This window comes from Terrapene carolina, unplaced genomic scaffold (genome assembly GCF_002925995.2).
Source record: "Terrapene carolina triunguis isolate 2854851 unplaced genomic scaffold, T_m_triunguis-2.0 Scaffold111, whole genome shotgun sequence".
NCBI lineage: Eukaryota > Metazoa > Chordata > Testudines > Emydidae > Terrapene > Terrapene triunguis.
The window spans coordinates 15,903,530-15,924,346 of record NW_020664462.1 but is presented as its reverse complement, the minus strand read 5'-3'; the positions used below and the strand labels follow the sequence as shown (position 1 = coordinate 15,924,346).

Sequence of the window (20,817 nt, the reverse complement as noted above, 5' to 3'; positions counted from 1 at the left end):
GCAGAGAGCCCGGGAAGGAGGGTGCAGAAGTACGGGAGCGGGGCGCAGAGAGCCCGGCCCGGGGCCCCCTCCGTCCGCCCCCGGCTCTAACCCGTGCGCCTCTCTCGCCCGCACAGAAAACTCGGTGGCCGCCAAGTCGGGCGGCTGCTTCCCGGGCTCGGCCACGGTGCACCTGGAGCAGGGCGGCACGAAGCGGGTGCGGGACCTGAGCCCCGGGGACCGCGTGCTGGCGGCGGACGCGCAGGGCCGGCTGCTCTACAGCGACTTCCTGGCCTTCCTGGACCGCGAGCACGGCGCCCCCAAGCTCTTCTACGTGATCGAGACGCGGCAGCCGCGCGCCCGCCTGCTGCTCACCGCCGCCCACCTGCTCTTCGTGGCGCCCCCCCGCAACCACTCCCAGCCCGAGCCCGAGCCCGAGCCCGCCCGCAGCCGCGCCCTCTTCGCCAGCCGCGTGCGGCCGGGCCAGCGGGTCTACGTGCTGGGCGAGGGCGGCCGGCGGCTGCTGCCCGCCGCGGTGCACAGCGTCTCCCTGCGGGAGGAGGCCTCGGGGGCCTACGCCCCGCTCACGGCCCAGGGCACCATCCTCATCAACCGGGTGCTGGCCTCCTGCTACGCCGTCATCGAGGAGCACAGCTGGGCGCACTGGGCCTTCGCCCCCTTCCGCCTGGCCCACGCCCTGCTGGCCGTGCTCTCCCCCAGCGCCAGCCTGCCCGAGGCGGAGCCCGCCCCCCCCGGCCTCCACTGGTACTCGCGCCTCCTCTACCGCATCGGCAGCTGGGTGCTGGACAGTGACTCCCTGCACCCGCTGGGCATGGCCGTGCAGGCCAGCTGAGAGCAGAGCAGCTCCGCCACCGCCGCCAGGCCCAGGCAGCCGAGAGAGAAAGAGAGAGGGGAAAAAACCAAACTCACAGGAAAAAGAAAAGGAAAAACATATTTTTAAAGGCGAGCACGGCTTAAGACATAATAATAATAATAAAAATAATAATAAAGTAGGACAGTCCAAAGTAGACTTTAAGGAAAACAAAGACCCCGGGAAGTTTTGTTCTGTTTAGTTTATAAATATATTATATATATATTTTTATTTGGTTGGTTATTTTGTTCTGTTCTCTTGGTTGTTGTTTTGTTTTTCCTCCTCTCCTGGATATTTATTGGTTTGGTATTTTGAATAGATGTTTTAAAATGGATATGAACCGGACCTTCAAGAGCCTTAAGAAGTTTCTTTGATAATTTATTATCACCTGAACTGCACTCACAGGGGAAAACATTATTTTGTGAGGCCAAGCAAAACTGCGCAGAGTCTATTTTTCTACATGTCACATGTGTCCTGACTTTCAGAAAGCAAAATTCTGTACTTTTCCCATCCCTCCATTGCAATGCTCCTTCTTTTCAGCAAGTCTAAACACAAACAAAAGACAAACTTCATGGGGTCCATAAATTATATTTTTGTACACAGAATTGTAAATTAGATTTTTTTGAGAGATCAATACTTAACTTGAATCACATTTCGTTTTTGAAATAGTGTAAAATATGAGAATATATTATTTTAATTTAAATAGTTTCAACTGTAACATCATTTCCTGTATTGTTTTTCATGTTTCTTAAATATTTTGCTTTGTAAAAACACCATTTGGCCACGTTCTTGGAAGTCAAGACTGTTACACAAACTTTTTATTTACAAAACCATAAGAAACTTTGTTATTTTTAACGTCAAAAAAAAAGAAGAAATGTATTAGAAAATAATATTTTTTAAAAAAGCGCACATGGCGGTGATTCTGTGACGAAGGAGAGGGTAGTTTGTACAGAAGGGAAAAAAGGATGTTTTGCATTAATAAATTGAGAAATAACTGCTGTAAATTTACTAAAATGTATTTTTGAATATTTTGTAATAGTTTTAATAGTTTTATAGAAATAAAAATGTGCCATGCACAGTCTGGTTAGTATATAATAACTAAGAGTTCCTGGTGCATCCCATTTTTTTTCTTTTTGCTTATTGGTTTAGGAAACGTGATACCCAAAGAAATGCCCATTGTTTTCTTTAGATGTGTTGCTTATACTTTGAATTCTGCTAAACTTAAGGAAGTAACCAAATACATCACATCAGCTCTTGGGAAACCTCAGATTTGTTGTACTAACAGTAGAACCTCACTTATTCGCACTAATGACTAGCAGACACATTTTGGATTACTGCAGTCTGGACCAAATCTTGCCACCCTTTCTCAGGCAAAGCTCCACTGTTCCAGATTCTGTGTTCACTTAAGAACTCATCCAAAGACCACTGAAGGCAATGGGAATCTTTCCATTGACTTCTCAGAGGAGTACATTGGATCATTAAAGCAAGTTAATCTGCAAGTGAACCACGGTGCCCACAAAGAGCCCCAGTGACTTCTATTAGTTTGCAGAAATGGGGTTCTCAACTGATGTAAATCTGGTGCAACCACACCGACTTCAATGAGTTACTCTGGATTCACACTGCTGTAGCTGAAAGAAGAATCTGGCCAGCAGATTTCAGTGGCTGTCTTGCCTGAGTAAAGATGCAGGGATTGGAGCTTTTTTAAAATCAACAAGGAAGAGAAAAAAAAACACAATATTAAAAAAAAACAACAACAAGGATATTACATCACCAAATATACTTTTTCATTTATTCTGATGTATTATTTAGTTATAACTATTTATGATACTTCGCAATATATTAGTAAATGTACTGGAGTGTATTCTGTAAAATTAGTGATGCAATCTGAATAATACGTGATTTCACTACTGTACTCAAGAGATGAAATCTTTGCTGAGGATCGGGGTCTGACTACCAGGCTTTTGGTGAGAATTGTCACATGTGCTGATTAGCAAGGTGCCAGTTAGCGAGGTTCTGCTGTATTTTCTGATATCTCCCTACACCTCAAAGGAAATTTTTCTATTTCAAAAAATTTTGCAAAACAGTGTGTGCATTTCAGATAAGAACACAACATAAGGGAGACTTTCCTTGAACACTTTTTCTTCAGTTTTGATTACAATTAGGATGATTACACTTAAGTTACCATTTTGCTCCAGAAGTTTAGCAAAGTCCTCCCCTGAGCTGGAAAGCAACTACCTTGCACTCAGTCTTCCAAGAGGTCTGCTTGGGCTTTGAGGCTCTTGTAAGGTGGCAGTCTTGGGAGGAGGAGGTTCATAATTTTTATTCTCAGAGTGTGTCCGTTTCTGGAGCAGTAGTAGGCTGTCATGGCTAAATTCTGATCATGTGTACATCATGTACAATTAATTGACAATTGGATGTGCTCTCTGTCCTCTGACAGTCTCTGGTTTTGTGACCTCTTTTCCCTCAGAAGTGTCTGGGATTGTGTGTACATCGATAGCAGAACCTGGGTGTGTAAGCTCTTTATGCTCAGAGTGTTGCAGTGTCTTGGAGTTGTGAACTACCTGTGTCAGAATATAGTCGTCTCTTTGGGAGGAGATTAAATCTCTTGGCCCACCATTTGTGGCGCTGTTTTGAGGCCCAATCCAGCTCTCACTGAAGTCAGTGGGAGCCTCTTCGTTGAATTTAATGGGTGTTGGATCAGGCCCTTAGACAACAATCTCCTTGAGCTCAAAGTAGGACAACATCTGGGGTTTGTAAACTCTCTTACCTCAGAACATGGCAGTGCCTAGTCACTCTGAGCTCAGACCATGGCAGTGTCTGAGGCTGCAGATTCTGTCTTCCCTCTTTGGCAAAGTCTGGGGCTATAATCAATCTCAGCTCCAAATGTAGCAGTATTTGGATCGTAATGACTCCAGACTCCGTTTGTGGAAGTGTCTGGACACATAATCACTTCGCGACCAGACGATGAGAGTGGCTGAGGCTGTAATCACTTTAAGCTCGCTGGCAGTGCATGGAGTTGTGCACTCTGCCCACAGAGTTTGGTCGGTCAGGGTTGTAAACTGTCTGCCACCCCGGAGTGGGATATTGCTTGAGATTGTAAACTGCCTGGCCTTACAAAGTGATGGCCTTGGGTTCGTAAAGTCATTCTCAGTTCAGGCTGTGCTGTGTCAATGTCATTAGGGTTGTAAACTCTCTGCCATTAGTGTATGCTAATACATCTGGGGTTATAAATGCCCTGAGCTCAGAATATGGATATTTCTGGGTATGTAAAATATGATCTCAAAACAAATGAATTTTTAGGAGTTTTGTCCTTAATGTGGCAGTGTCTGGGCATCTAAGCTCTCTTACCAGTATCTCTGACCAGCAGCTGGGGTTTTGTAAGGCCTCTACTGTTAGACTGTGACCATGTCAAAGACTGTACTTTCTCAGAGTTCACACTGTTACAGTGTTCAGGGATGCAGGCAGGCATGGCTGTGTCTGGGGCTGTACTATAAATCAGAAATGTTAGAGCTGAAAAAGACCTATTAGATCAGAGCCCATTCCCCTGAAAGGGTAGGACATAGTCCCCAGATGTTGCTGCAGTTGATCTTAGCCAAAAGGCCAAGAAGAGCTCAGAGCACTGCAGTGTGAGAGCCGCTAAGATGCTGGGTTATGTTAGGATCAACTATTTTAGCCAAGTAAAGAAACACTGTGCTGTGTTTTCATTGCACATATTTCTAATGACTATATGCTCCCCTCTCACAATCCATTTATTACACCTCCTATTGATACCTTCAGAGCTTTATGTCTTGAACACCCCTCCATCTTATGCATTAGAAGTGCTTTGTTAGATGGATCAATAGAGAATCTATAACTAAAGCTCTCGTATGAAGGATCTACTGTCTTAACATTGTGCAAAAAGTTTAGGAAATGTCACAGTCCGTTTTCAGGGTCTGAGTTTGTATAAAATGTACAAATAGTGGTGGCTACAGAATAGTTTATGACTAAATACATATCTATTACTGTTAAAATAATGTATAAGAATGTACTTGAAGCTATTATCCTTGTGCTCTGTTGTTTGAATAATTAAAGAAATTACAGAGACTTCCTGAAATGTCTGTTATGTGACAGCATTCCTATCACATACTTTCAACTAGCTGGATGTTTTTCCCCTATGACATAAAACAGAATTTGGAGAGACCACATTTTACAAATCTCTCCCTTAAGTGCATGAATATTATGCATCCGTGTGATTTTTCACTGGAGGTGCAATGGCGCTTATGACTCATTTCAAACAAGAAAGGAATTCTAGGTGTGCCATTTGGTGCAACTATGGGAACCTTCTTTCCCCCCCGTTTAATACCCATGTAAACTGCGTAATATTTACATGCGAAATACTGTATGGCTGTGCAAAAATCCCTAATTTGTCAAGCATTTTGGGAAGAAAGAATAGAACTCTAGTGCATGAAGAACTGCATGCACTTCTTAACCTGCCCCTCAGACTCAAAATGAGATATCATTCTAAGTAGTGTGGGGATTTTATGTTTATTTTCATTAATCTTAACTGATAATTAACACAACATCCAAATCTGAAATCCTTGTGTGCCAGGAACAGCAAATGAAACCAGAGGGAATTTGGGGTGCACAAGGAATGCAGGATCACAACCCCAATGCATACTAATTAGCTATGTCAAGCCAACCATCTTAGTAAAAGCAAGTATTTCATTTCCTAGTTGCAATCCAGTTCTGTCTCTCTCCCTCATCTTATTTATAGATAGATCGATATATTTAGGCTATAACTGTGTTTGCATCAGTCTTCCTGAGCATTTCACATCATACTAAAGTTGAATGAGAGATTTGAATCAACTGAGTTTGGTGATAATTGGATAGCAAGTTTGCAGCTCCAGCATGACATCCATTTCAATTACAGTGGAAAGGAAATAAAAATGAACATTTTATTTTACTCATTACTGCAAGCTATAGGGGACCAGTAGATGTTCCTAAAATGCTGAAATTCTCTCTCTTAACAGTTTCAGCCTTAATCTGGTGCAAACGTAACCAAAAAAAAAAAAAAAATGGATAGTGTGCAAACCAATTGGTCCTGCACCATTGAAAACAGTTGAATTTTGCCAGATTTTGATGGGAGCAGGAACAGGCCCAATAAATACCAGTAGGCTGAAATTCGTAGAAGTGACCTCTAATTTTTGGCGCCTCCATTTTTGGGTGTTAAACTTTAGCTACATTAGGCTTGACTTTCAGGAGCACAGAACACAAATTGGATGCTCAAAGAGAAGTGTCCAAAACTAAGGCTAGGCCCAAATTTTCAAACCTATGTCCCTAAACCTGCTCCTAGTAAAATCAATGACAAAACTCCTCCTGACTTCAATTAGAGTCAGTCCAGTACATAACTGACCTAGTAGCTGGACTGCTGCCTTATTTCAATCTAGTCCTGTAAAGGATCCTTATGTAGCTGAATTTATTTAAAAAATGAAGTGTAAGAAAACTCTTACAGACAAGACTTGTGTGCAATTCAGAAATAAAACCATGAGCTCAGGAAATGGATTTTGGGGGGGAAAACATTTGTTTTGATGCATTGTGTCCTAAACGTGGAAAAAAAACCACATTAGATTCACACAGTGTGTTGTAAACAAATGTCCATTCATATTAACAAGGAGACCAAAAGGTAAAGATAGCTGTCTGTACAATGCCAGCTGTTCTTCACTCAGATAGTCATTTAAGGGCAAATCCAGCCCCATCTCCCACAGAGGGGCCCTTGGCTGCAAAATGGTATGTTTTTGCTGCTCAAGGGAGGGTGGAGCCAGGATAGGGGTGGATCACAGAGGAGGGGCGCACCCCTTAAGCAGCACAAAGCCCCCTGAACTGCTACCTGGCTCTTTCCATCTCCCTCTACAATTTGCCCAGGTACTTGGGATATGCCCTGGGATCAGGATTTGTCTTTTTTAAAAGGGACCTTGCTCTCAGTTGACATACACTGGAAGGTATTCAACTTATTCTTTTGTCCTGGCATGAAATTCATTGTAATAAATTAATTGTAAATATGTATGGAATTACAGACACCTTTTGTATGTTATACACACACAGAATTCACAATGGGCTTCCTCTCTAGGAAGGAGATGTAAAGCCAAGGTCCTGGCCAGTTTTGACCATTAAAAGATTCCAAGACTCTTTTTTCAAAGGATAGCAGTGTTACCGCCAGTATTCTAGCCCAATATCTACTCCACTATTACATTCTGCCTCTCTAAATTCCCCTTTCAGATTCACTTTAACACTAGTTTTTGGATGGAAGCAATATAATGTAATATTAAGTTAAAGAAATCAAGCACTCAAAAATCAGGATATTCTAAAGCTAAGGTTGAATGCTTAGCCTTAATTCCACCCCTTTCTGCGCACAGCTTAAAATTAGAGATGGTAGAATCATTTTGCTGTGAATGTTAGTTGAAAGTTTAGCCTTTTTTTCCTGTCTGCAAATAACCGATGAACCCATTCTGTTTTCTGTTAATGAATTTGGAATTGGTAACTATTTGCCAAACAGCTAATGCATACAAATTTCAGCCTATGGGTTGCTCATGAACTGTTCTCTTTGAACAATCATTATTTATGGTGTGTGGTTGATCATCTCAGTCACACGGGATTGTTTCTACTCCCTGCCTGATTGGATGGGGAACTATTCAAAAACAAGAAAATAACAATCAGCAAATATCAAACAGGTCACTTCTGGCACAAATATTTGTATGAATAATCATTTGTGCTAACATTGGTGAAAGTTTCAGGATTCAGAGTTATCTTCAGAAACGCTTGGCAGCCATGCAAATATTTGCAAATAATGAATAGTGTGATCCCATAAATAACAGAAAACCAAACTTGCTGCTGTAAATGATGAAAATATTTGTAAATCGCTGTGTGCGTTATCCAACAACTACTAATGTCAACAGGAGCCTTTCCACTGATTTCAAATGGGCATTGTGTTAGGCTCTGTTTGGCCAGCTGTACTCATGGTATAGTTTGTTTTCATATCGTATGATCAAGTAATACAATCTATAATGCAAACAGGAATTTCTTATACCAGCTAACATAGTGGGCCAAATTCTGCCCTCATTTGCATGTGTGCAACCCCATCAACATCAGTAGGGTTACATAATGGGCAAGTGAGGTCAGAATGTGTCAACCCACTTTATGTGCCATCTGGTATTAAGTTTGCCTCCAAGGTCCTGGTCTCTCTCTCACTTAAGCCATTGGGAGCTTTGCCATTACCTTCAATAAGTGCAGAACAGGGCACTGAATATTTACTCTTTGCAATAGAGTATAATAATACAGTATACAATTTATTTACACATTTAGTAATATGAAACTAATTTTTTAAATGGACTCTTAATTCTGCCAGAAAAAACTACTGCATAGAAACACATAGGGTGGTTTTTTCAGAAGAGCCTAAATGCATATAGGTGCTGTTAAAAATTCCACCTGATATAGACTCTAGTGAAACTTTCATGTACTACTGCATTCAAAAAGCAAAACAAGGTTCTTATTCACAACTGTGTAGAGCATTTGCCTTCAGCAACAGAATCTTCAAAAGCCAGCATAGCATGCACCTTTTTAAAGCCAGAGCTGTTTACAAATGGATATTGGAGACCTTGGCTGAAATTTTTAAAGCAATCTTAAGGGGATTTAGATTTACATCTTCTGTTTGCATGTTCAGATCTCCTAGACTACTCTGAAAATATCAACTCTTGTTTATAAAATTAAACTACAAAAAAAGCCTATGAGGATACCAGTCAAAGTAGAATGATGTGAAAAGAATTCTACTCAGAGCAATTACAACTACACAAGAAGAAAAGTCTTGTGTACATGGGACTAGACTTGACTCAGGAGATCTAGTTTCAGTTCTTACCTCTTCTACAGACTTCTTATGTGACCTTGTGCAAATCACTTATAATTCACATGGTGTTAAGGGGATAAATTCATTAAGATTTGTGAGGTGCTAGGACACTCCTAGAATGGGACCATATGAATATCTAGATATAAAGAGTCATTCAGATATCATACACTATTTTTTTAAACAAATGAGTGCCTTTTGCAGGCAGGCTGGCAAGCCTAAAGAAAAATAACAATGGTCATATATGTGTCAATTATGTATAAACTTATTCAAGTCATATTACACATATATTACTTTATACATTTCTAGAAATTTAAAAAAATCTCACAACTGCCAGTGCTATCATCTTTTATACTTTACCTGCATGTTTTGTAAACACATTTCCTATGGCATTTTAATACAATTCTGGGGACACTCAGACAAGAGGGCAACTGTCTTTTAAACTATTTTAAACCCTGAACAGATCTCACAGTCCACAACTGGTCAACTGATTGCAAGCTGTCTTCACCTTCACTATGCATAAAGCCTGTCAGTTAGTAGTACCTAAAGTGGAAGCATCACTCCTAAGAAACACAGGAAACACATGACATCTGTCCTCTGCTTTCTACACTGGCTTCCCATAGAATACTGGGTCAAATTTAAGGCCTCAGTCATTATCTTCAAGGCACTCAACAATCCAAGCCCAGGATTCGTAAAAGGTCTTTCCATAATGAGGCAATAGTTACACTCTTCAGGCACAATGGAACATTCCAGTACAAGGGTGAGCAGAAGACAGAGCTTTCTCAGGGGTCAGTCCTAGACGGTGGAACAAACTCCTGCAGGACTTCAGACCCACCACAAACCTCCCCACCTTTCACTCCAAGTGCGAGGCACACTTCATCCACCTTGCCTTCATTAATACAAACACACAGCACAGCGTACACATAACTGGTTAATTTAAGAAATTCCCACACAAAGGTCCCCTGGGTAGAAGAAAAAAAAAGAAAAAAAAAAGAGAGAACTACATGTGGGAGATGCTAGTCACTTTGCTTAATGCACTCCTGGAAGACACTCAGGTCTATTGTGGGGAGGGCTGTGTCAGAACCTGAATAGAAGAGTAGAACATACATCTGTAGATGTTTCAGAAAAAAATATCCCATGTTCTAAAGGAGGAGAAGGGGCGGCAGCCAGAAGAGTGGCAATCTCACTGTGGAATGACAGTCCTTCCCTTTTACACGTGAGAGGGGCATAATAGGTTGGCCACACCCCACACAAGTGATATTTGCTCCCTGCTTGGGATAGGTGTTGGTCCTCCTTTACGTTGTTGTCAGGATCTGGGAAATCCACCTATCCGGGGATCAGATGTGGGGCACTGAGCCAGAGACATGACCAGGAGAGGCCACAGCAGCCAGTTGTTTGGATGGCAAGTCTAGGTAAATGGCTGGGTATTCTCATTCTGCTCTGATGGACACAGGAGTGACATGGACAATGGCTCAACCATGAATGGCTCCGGCTTCATGGCTCTGAAACAGCCTAGTGTCTGAGAGCCTTCCAAGTCTTCACGAGGAAAACAAGAACAGACTTGCGTTCTCTCTCCCCCTTCTGAGCAGGTAGCAGTGAATTACTCGTATAGGGCACATCTACCCTGCACACTCCTTATGGCAGTGAGTAGAGTGCATGCACTCCGCACCCCCCCGCAGGGGTATAAATAGCAGTGTCGAAAGTAAGATTTCACAGGTATGAATAGCAGGCAAGGCACTGCTAAGGCAAGTAGAGTAAAGAAACACTTGAATGCTTAGGCTATGTAACCTACACAGCTCTCTACACACCCAAGCTGTGTCCCCCCTCCCCCAGCTACACTGCTATTTTTAGCAGTGTACTGTTCCTCTGCTTCCCTGCTGCTGGAGCCTTTCCCTCTGGCAAGGAAAGGCTCCAGCAGCAGGGAAAGCCTCTGGCAGTGGGAGGCAGCAGCATAGGTGCTGACTCCATGGGTGCTTTGGGGCTGGAGCACCCACAGGGGGAAAATGGTGGGTGCTGAGCACTCACCAGCAGCCCCCATATCAGCTCTCCCCCCCCCCCGCAGCAGGTCCCGTGGATCAGCACCTCCCCCTTCCTCCTCGCGTGTCCCGCCCACTGCGAACAGTTGTTTTGCAGCGTGCAAAAGGCTGGGAGGGAGGGGGGAGGAGCGAGGACACAGCGCGCTTGGGGGAGGGGCGGAACTGGATGGGAAGAGGCGGGGCAGGGGTGGGGCCTCAGGGAAGGGGTGGAGTTGGGGCAGGGCCTGGGTCAGAGCTGGGGGCCAAACACCCCTCAGCACTTCGGAAAGTCAGCGCCTGTGGCCAGGAGGGAAAGTTTCCTGCTGCCAGAGCCTTTCCCCGCTGCCTCCCCCACCAGAGCCTTTCACTGACACATGTAGCTACACACTGCAGTGTGGATGCAGCTTGCTTTTCCCTACAGCTGTAGTTATACGTACCCTACATACTTCTGCCAGTGGTGGGCAGTGTAGACATAGCCTTAGATATCAGGGTGGTTGGTTCTTCGTTATCCAGGGGCAAGTGTGTTTGAGAGAGCACCTACTGAGGAAAGTAAACCCATAAAGCTGAATTCTCCATGCTGCCATGTCTGAGGTCATTCTTATCTCTTGTGGGAGCGAGTTCCCAAAGGACCTCATGACCGTCTTAGCAATCTGAGGGGAGTTGTCCTCAACAGTGGGGCTGATGTTACCCATCAGGCAAGTTCTTCAAAGTGCCTTCTTCTGCCTATCACCTCAGATTTGCTTAACTTCAGCATCAGCCAGCTGTTCTTCATCCAGGTACATGATGAGCATGGCTATACTTCCCTTGTCAATGGGCAAGAGGAGGTCATTCACCAGAGCAACAGGTGCCTCCTCATTACCCTGCCCAGGCCTGAAGCCCGCCAGAGGGGTTCAGGATACTGTAGCAGATAGGCAGCACTGGGGGGTTCTAAAGTGATTTCTGGTACAGGCTACTAATTAAGGGCTCAAATAACTTCAACACACACTGAAATCTACAGGAACTGAAGGTGTTCAGAACTTAGCAGGATGGAGCCCAAAATGGTCACAGAACCAGGTTTGCTAAAGGAAAGCAAGATTTTATGCCAAAGGATTGTACATTTCGGACATTCATAAAGGCACTCAATTTGGGCCTTGGTATTGGAGTTGCTTCCCCAACATCCATGTACAGCAGAAGAAACTTTTCATATGGTCATGATGTGTTCAGGGTTTTTTGGTAAAGATATTTTTGTATATCATGCATCATCTGAAGCTGAGATAAAGACAAAAAACATGCAAATATGTGTGTGTATATATACACACACAAACACACACACACGTACATACATATGCAATTCTAATTCTGTGCCTGTATTGAGTGTGACCCAGTGGGAAGAAAAATTAGAAAGTTTTCTTGCAGTGTTATAGTCTCAGTGTAATTTCCTTCCTATTGATAGCAGGCTTGACAAGACTGCACTATTTCAAGAGAGTGAAATAACTGCATATGTTATTATGAATATCAAATTATGTGGAGAACCTTTCATATTAAAAAAGAGATTCAGGGCCAAATTCTCTGCTGGGTTATATGGGCACAGATCCATTGACTTCAATGGAGTTTCACCTGTTTACACCAGCAGAGAATTTGGCCCAAGAAGTTTACATAAACAAGCATCATAACCATGTGCAAAAAAAGTTTGCATTCAAAAAGATTCTTTAAACAAACAAAACCAAATCAATCTTAAGGATTCTCTTTTCTAAGTGGAATCAAAGTGACCTCTAGTGGTTCTCTGTTAACTGTGCAGCTTAAGAGTCATAAAGACACTATTTGTACAATGATAGCATAGTATTGTACCTTCAGCTATTGTAAATGCAGTCAATACTTGATTAAACCCTAATCGTAGGAATTAGCAGCTCTGAAGATCATTATTAAAATTCAAGTATAAACATCTTTTAATGTAATTTACTATTTTTCTTAGTTCAGTGTACTGCTTGTTTGGCCCAATATATTGTACATAACTAATATGGTCAAAAGAGGTTGATTGTTCTTATTAGATAATTAAAAATAAGCAACAAAACAAATATAGCTGCAACTTCAGAACTGCACCAGTAACTTAACCATTGATGTGTCCTCTAGGGTTACTTGAAGTATAAGGTGCTGTTCACTGTGAGTATGGGTGGCAGAATGTGCATTAGAAATATGACCCTGCTGATTTCTTGCTATCTGGTGGAATGGTCACAGCCTGATGACAAAGCTTTTACTATTTCTTATACAGCATAACTTGCAAGGTTCCACCCGTACTTAGTCTGGATGAAAAGAAAGCGATTTTTACCAATACTAAGTGATCTTTTTCAAACTAACTATCAAGTAAAAATAACAGTGTAGAGAAAGGACGATACAATTAATCAGTAATGTGGACAACTAAAAAAACATCAGCCAATTTATGTCAGTTTACCATGACAATCAGTAGCATACGGAGACCCAAATGGGATATCACTCAGGTCCATTCACCAGTATATAATCATCCAGACAACAGTATGAAGGGATCAAGGCCAGCAGCTAGATGATGAGGAGTTCTAGCCTAACGTCCCCATGGCAGATTTTAGTGTTTGAGTGGGCAATAAATAAGATATTGATCGCTTTGGAACAGGAGTTAGGGATGAATACTGTATGAGAAGATGTTGAGCTGTGCTAATACTTAGAGAATACAGATTAAAAATTAATCCTTTATAGGTAATATTTTTCTTGGGGACACAATGATCCTCAAACTAGAGCTGGATGAAAACCAAGATGTCATTTTTTTCAGGGGGAAATCCAAGAAAATGTCATTCTTTTGGGGGGGGTTGAATTTTGAAGACAAATTTCATCAAAATCACAAATTTAGAAAAATTTTGAGCAGCTGCACTTCTAACTGTCTTTCACATTTTCTCCCCCTTCTTCATCATCCTCACTATGGAACCAGAGGTTCTGCATTTCCCATCCAAACAAACAGCAACAAAAAAAGAGCACTGTCTTTTGTCCATCTTTCCTTTTACTGGCCCCTCGGACTTTCAGAGACAATTCAAAATGCTATTTGGATCTTTTCCAGAGCTCCTTAACATTCTCCATAATTAAGGTTGGCAGAGTGTCTATGCACTGCAGTGGCCCAGGCTTGGAAGCAACTTGCCCCTTTGTTGTAGTCAGTATTACTTTCATCAAGTTTTGCAATCTGGCTACTTTTTTCCCCTAGTTGCTTTTGTCAGCACTCTGCACCTCCTACTCTTGAGATTGTGTATTATTTAAAAAATGACTATGGCAAATTTTAGAATAACTTCCCTTGTGAGTAATGGGACTGCTTGTATAAGGGATACTCATGTGAGTTGAGGTTTATAGGATTCTGCCCCATATTAATGTGTTGTTTTATCTTATAATACTGAGATATTAAGACATTTAGAAATGTGAGCATTTACTGAGTATAACCTTATTCATCCTGGGACATGAGGAGACTACTCACATGTTAAAGTTAAAGTTAAGCATGTATATTTGTAGGCCTAAGTTTGTCTACAGCTGAATAACACTGACAGCATTCAATAAATAATAAATACTAAAACTCCCAAATGACCTTCTCCCTTCCCACCCTCAACCTCCTCTCCCCTAAATCTCCAACTTCCAGATTTAAAGAACTATACGCTACAGCTATTTTTCCTTAAATGAGCTTAGTATTTAGCCAGATCACATGCGCTTGGCCTGCAGATGATAAGATGATAGAAAGAACCATTAGCATAAATACAAAATAAATCTGCAGCATAATGATGTTCTTTCCTATGCTCTGCTAAACTTCTCTCCTCCTACAACCATGAAAGGTTTATGTAGAAGTAGAGAGAGAAGTAGCAACAAGTCACGTTCACATTTCACTGTTAAATAAAATATCACTTGACCTATGTTTGCTCTTAAAGTTTACAGGCTAAAAGAAAGACAATTGGGGGGAGGGATAGCTCAGTGGTTTGAGCATTGGCCTGCTAAACCCAGGGTTGTCAGTTCAATTCTTGAGGGGGCCACTTAGGGATCTGGGGCAAAATCAGTACTTGGGCTTGCTAGTGAAGGCAGGGGGATGGACTCTATGACCTTTCAAGGTCCCTTCCAGTTCTAGGAGATAGGATATATTTATTTATAATTATGCCACAAAAAGCAAACCAAATAAAAACAGGTCAGTAAGAAGAAGCAAGGCCCACCACCCAGAACTAGCTGGAGCTGACTGACTTTCAATATTTATTAAATATATACATTTTCCTGCAATGTTAAATTAAAAACCCTGCTTTGGTTTTATTCAGAACCATTCAAAAATGCAACAGACTTGCAAGCATTCCCTGTTCACTTGTCTAAAATTATGCAGTTTTAATGAAGGACAATGGCTGGAAAAACAATCTGTTTTGAAAGGGATACTTTTAGGTTAAAATCATATCGTTTTTAAAAACGAATGTGTGCCAATCTACATTATTTATAGCACCGTGGAGTGATACACCTGAAAGCTTTTAAAAATCTAGTTTACTTTACAAATACATGCTTTTTTCAGCTAAGGCAAGAGAGTACACTGGGTCAGTTTCACTTCTGAGGTCCAGCGTAGGTTATATAAAGGACCAGAAGTCATGAGACTGGGGTTTTCGTCTTGACTTTAGGGCTCAGACCCTACTATAGAACAAACTGATTTTCATTTATTACGTCCATTTTAAAAGTTTAAAGCCATAAAAATATAGCAAAGCAAGTAGTTGCCAACCAATCTGCGCTTAGATCAATACAGAGATTTGCCTCCAAAGTAGAAAGAACCATTAGCATAAATACAAAATAACACAATTAACCCCCTCTAGACTTCTCATGCTCCTACAAGTACAGCACTATGACACAGGAAAGAGGAGATCTAAGGCCTGGTCCACACTAACCCCCCACTTCGGACTAAGATACGCAAATTCAGCTACGTTAATAACGTAGCTGAATTCTAAGTACCTTAGTCCGAACTTACCGCAGGCAGGCTCCCCCGTTGATGCCGCGTACTCCTCTCGCTGAGCTGGAGTACCGGCGTCGACGGCGAGCACTTCCGGGATCGATCCCAGAAGATCGATCGCTTACATCCGGACCAGGAAGTAAGTATAGATGTACCCTAAGGTACCCAGAGTCCACCACATTTAGGGCTTTACAGGCAATGTTTTATTGTGAGTCTGCCAATATTTGGGGTTTTTCTTGAGGCCCCAGCTCCTCATTGTTGCAGAGAAAAGCTTGAAAATGTGACCCCCCCGGGCAAATAAAAAGAACCCAACATTTAAAAAAACCTCATCATTTTAAAGACAATTTTATGATTTTGGGGGACTTGACTCATTACTTCTGAATTCTTGGGGTTGACGACAGTACAAGTCAAAACAAACACTTGGAAGCATTTAGATGCTATGATGTTGGATGCTATAGAAATGTCTAAACCAAACAGATGGAAAACAGCCTAGCACAATCCAAGAGAACAGATTGACTTAATGCCCTTTGACTTAATACTTCTTAGAAGGAAAGTTGATATTCTGGCCTTACATATTTCATCAAACGTTCAGAGTTGTCTAAACAAGAATTCTTTGTAAGGAAAGTAGATATGACAACATGTTCCTTAAGAAAAGGCTCTATCGAATTTAGTAGGAATGAAACCAATAGGGTTCTACAGGAATTTAACAGACTTCTATAGAAATTACTCAAACAGCCTAGAGAATTGAATACAGAATACCGAAATCTAACAGGTTTTTACAGAAAAAAGCCTACAGACTTGAAGATTGAATACAGTTGATTTTCAAAGTCAATAGGAATTCTCTCATTCTTTATAAATTTCTGTAGGACTTTTCCATAAGGGGCAAACTCTCTGACCAACTCAAATAATGGGAGAAAAGGATAACAAAAGGATAGATAGGTATAGCTCCCCTGCTAAGGCTGCTTTGTGTAGTATGCCAGGAAGTGCTTTTGAACCCAAAGCAGAAGAAAGTTAATCCATAACCCCTTAAATGTCAAATACCAACATAACAAGAGCAGTTTTTTTCAATATACAGTATTCAAGTTCTGTGCTATAAATCACTGCTTAGCACAACCCCAGTCTAAATAGTAATATACTGATATACGATATAATTCACTTTTCTGCAGAGGGCCAGCACAAGGCGTATTTGCCACTTTAATGCCTTTTAAGATCTCAGATTAGGGTTTAAGTAGGACCTACATAGGGCATCAGCCTTGTGGGGGTTCTCTGTATGGTTTGAATTTCACTGATTGGATGTGATTAAGTTTATGGGTGCATTTTTCCTAAGACATAAGCCCATAGTCTTACTAGTCAATTCATAGGGTTAAAGTTACTACTTGATTCACAACCATTGTCAAGTATTCATTCTCATCCATGATTAACAATGTACATGCTTGCTACAAACACACTGATAATAAAAACTATTTACCTTAAGCTTGAGCAGGTGTATCGTCTATACTCATCCTCATGGAAGTATATTGTTTGTAGTGTATTAAAGGTCAGAACAGCTGATTGCCTGCCATTTAAAATGGTCACCAAAGTACCAGGATGTAGAATGACAGTGCATGCTGATAGTAACTCATTCTAAATGTTTTATTTAAAGAAACAGTACAATCCAATTGAAATTCTGGGAGGAGGAAAAAACAGAAAGATTCAGTAGGGCCACAGGATACTTCCACCTGAGACAAACTGATACAGTTAACCTCCCTTTGCAAAAATGGTATATTAATAAACTTGGCCTGACTGTGAAGATGACCTTCTCTATCCAAGAAATTTTAAATCTGACGATGGATGGTTTACACTGAAATTGTGAAAGTATGGGGAGATCAGATGTCCCAGGTCTCATGTTTTCTCAGTTTAAGCTCCACTGCCATTTCCTTGACATAGACCCTAAAACTGCAAACACTTGCCCCAAACATAGTGCTTAATAGTGTTGTAAGTATTCCCACTGACTGCCAAAGCGTCTTTACATCAGAACCTGACTTACCCTTTATATAGGCCCCTGACTTCAGCAGAACTACTCACAGGAGCAAATACTGCAGTAAGTGATTGCAGGATCGGGCCCTAAAGATGTTACAAGGCAATCAAATATGTAGATCACATTTTTGGTGGAACATCAGATACCTTACATTCCTTCACACTCAGTGGTTTCCCTTTTCTGGGCAGATAGAAAAAGTCAACTCAACATGCTATTGCATAGTTATTTTTTATTTATTTATTTTGATTTCTTAAAATAAATCAGTTGTCAACAGTTGTGACAACAAATGCCAGGAACAGCTGTTGGGTAATTCCAATATGTGACTTTACTAATTTTTCATGGATGTTCTTGTGATTATCAGAAAACGAAGTTGGCTATTTGCAAATGGAACAAGGTTTATGCCAATGTCATTCTCAAATTTATCTCTAGATCTCATGGAAAGTGCATCTTCCTGTATCTTTCCTTACCTCCTTTCAGGGGTTTGCTTCTTCTCTTTTAGTCAAACTTGTGACATCAGTAAAGTATTGAAGATTGATGTACAGGTTTTCCTAAGGCACTCATCATTCTATATATTGGGTGCTTTTACAAAAGGTAGAAACAGACATTGACATTATAATGGGTTACATTCACCCTTGAATATAAGGGCTATGCACTATTCAAGTCCCACTTAAATGATCACAATAATGCTTACATAGGATTTAAGTGGTGTGTAGAGGCCATGTGTGGTCCTCTGTGAAGGGGTGAATTTTACCCTATATCCATAAAAGCCTCTGCTGCTCCAGAGATAACTTCATTTACCCACCAGTATGTCTACTGTTATCACAACAGCCCTCAGACCAACCATCTGCTCCCTATAAACATTGAGTTTAAGGCCGGAAGGCACCATTAGGTCATCTAGTCTGGCCTCCCGTATAATGCTGGCCATAGAATTTCATAGAGTTACCTTTGTATTGAGCACAATAATTATTTGCTTAGAGCATGTCTTCACAAAGGCATCCAGTGTTGATCTGAAAACTTCAAGAGATGGAGAATCCACCACTTCCTTTGGTAGTTTGTTCCATTGGTTAATCACTCCCATTGTTGAAAATTTGTGCCTTATTTCTAATTTGAATGTGTCTGGCTTTAACTTCAAGCCATTGGTTCTTATGTCATTCTCTACTATATTAAAGAGCCTTTTAATACCTGGGATTGTCTCTCCGTAATCAAGTCACTTCTCAATCTTTTTGACAAACTAAACAGAGTGAGCTCCATAAATTTCACACTGTAAGGTATTTTTTCCAGCTCTCGAATCATTTTTGTGGCTCATTTTCGCACCCTCTTCAATTTTAATATACTTTAACCCTCAACAGCTTTCCAACACAAACACAAAAGAAATGTTCTTGCCTGCCCAACACCACATACCATGAAAAGCAAGCAAGCTCTGTTTCATATTTCACCGTGGTAACAGGGTGTTCTGGCCCTGTCAGGCTAATAAGGGAAGGCTCTGGGGCCAGCACCACCCCATGCCAGGGGTTTATAATAAAGACAGCCTTCTGGAACAAGGAACTAAGGAGTAAAAAGAAGTCTTGGGAAGGTAGCTAGAAGTTTGGGAAGCAAACCTCAACTATTGCCTCTGTTCAGGGCCTGCGACTGGAACTGCAAAGGGCAGGGTGGGTCAAAGCTGCCCTCTGCCCTCAGTGCTGTGATCCTTAGTCCCAGGGCTGCTGGAAATTGTAGGCCTCTGCAGCAAGGCATGCGGGGAAGCGGGCAGACTATGAAAAAAAAATTTCCTCATAAAAGAGAGAATCTTGGAGAGTAAAGAATCAGTCTCACCAGGGAAATGGTGAAAATCTGGTGAACTTGATACAGATTCTGGGGAGAATTTGTGATCCTGGAGAGTCTGGGTCAAAACCAGCTTTGTGGCTCGTCTACACTGAAAACATCCATCAACCTAGCTACCGCCTCCTGGAGAGATGCATTAACTACAACTCTAGTGAGTGTCTACACTGAAGAGCTACAGAGGTGCAGCTTCTGTAGCATTGTAAGTGTAGACAGACCCTGAGAAAGTGAATTTCCTTTTCTGTTTGCTTGGGACAGAGACCCAGATCTCTGAGGAGAATCTGTGATCTCAGAGAGCCCGAGAAACAGTACCTTTGGGAACTGGGGAAACTTTTAAAGTTTCTTGGAACTCTGGAAAGGATCTGTTGCCCCTGGAGAACTTGGAAGGAAAGTGCATCCCTGGAATAAAGAGCTGAGTTTATTTATTTTTGTTTGTTTGTTTGTTTGTTTGTTTGTTTGTTTGATGCATTTATCCAAAGCCAAAAAATGTGGGGAATCAAACCTTAGAGAGAGAGAACTGTTTTCTTTTGATTCCATAAGTGTAGTCACATGATTATGCACCACATAAGCACCCAATTAAAGGAGGGGAAATCCTAAAAAATATCTATTCTATTTTGGAGTCAAGAGATAACATCTAGGTAATTCATAAGCCTGTTGCATACTCATTGGGGTGTGTGGGGGGTGCAAAAATCAGAACACAAGCCAAATAACATTATTAGGCTTGGGGTGTTTTGGTCAATTCCTCCCTCCCTAGGCCCCCTCCCCCCTTTTTTTTTGTTTGGTGTGACTCATGTTTTTTGAATTTTTGGAACTGGCAATAATGTATGTGATTTTTTTGACTTGATGCAAGGACCAGCTGGGGTTGAAGGTTAATGTTTATAACGCTATCAAAGCTTGCTAATAATACACTTTTATCTAATGTAATGCAATTATTGTTAATCTAGCCTAAACTTTCCCTCCTTAGCTTTATACCATTATTTTCTCCTAATATATACAATCAAAGTTCACCCCGCTGTCTGTAAAGAAAAAGACTGCGATTCAGCTTTGAGCTGAATGCCATTCCATGTCCCAGGTAATCTTATTTAATCACTGGGTCCCTTTATACTAGAAATAAACAGATACTATCTTGCTACCAAATAGTGCCTGAGTCTTGCATTCACATTTAACATGTGTACATGAATATATTATCTTTGTTTTCTTGAAATTAATTTAGAAATTAGAGATAAGTATGGAGGCCACATTACAGACTTAATGTATTTTACCCATTGAAACCCAAATACCTGTTCCCAGCAG

The 20,817-nt window shown here is 41.4% G+C and overlaps 1 protein-coding gene across 1 annotated transcript in view; it reads left to right on the top strand.

Annotated features, from left to right (window-relative positions):
- SHH (sonic hedgehog signaling molecule) overlaps window positions 1-938 on the top strand; it is a 12,705-nt gene extending 11,767 nt beyond the window's left edge. Inside the window, exon 3 of the mRNA XM_024209770.2 lies at window positions 117-938. Coding sequence (XP_024065538.2) covers window positions 117-832 — 716 coding nt within the window. The 3' untranslated portion in view covers window positions 833-938. The remainder of the gene's footprint in view (window positions 1-116) is intronic.
- The last annotated feature ends 19,879 nt before the right edge of the window (window positions 939-20,817 follow it).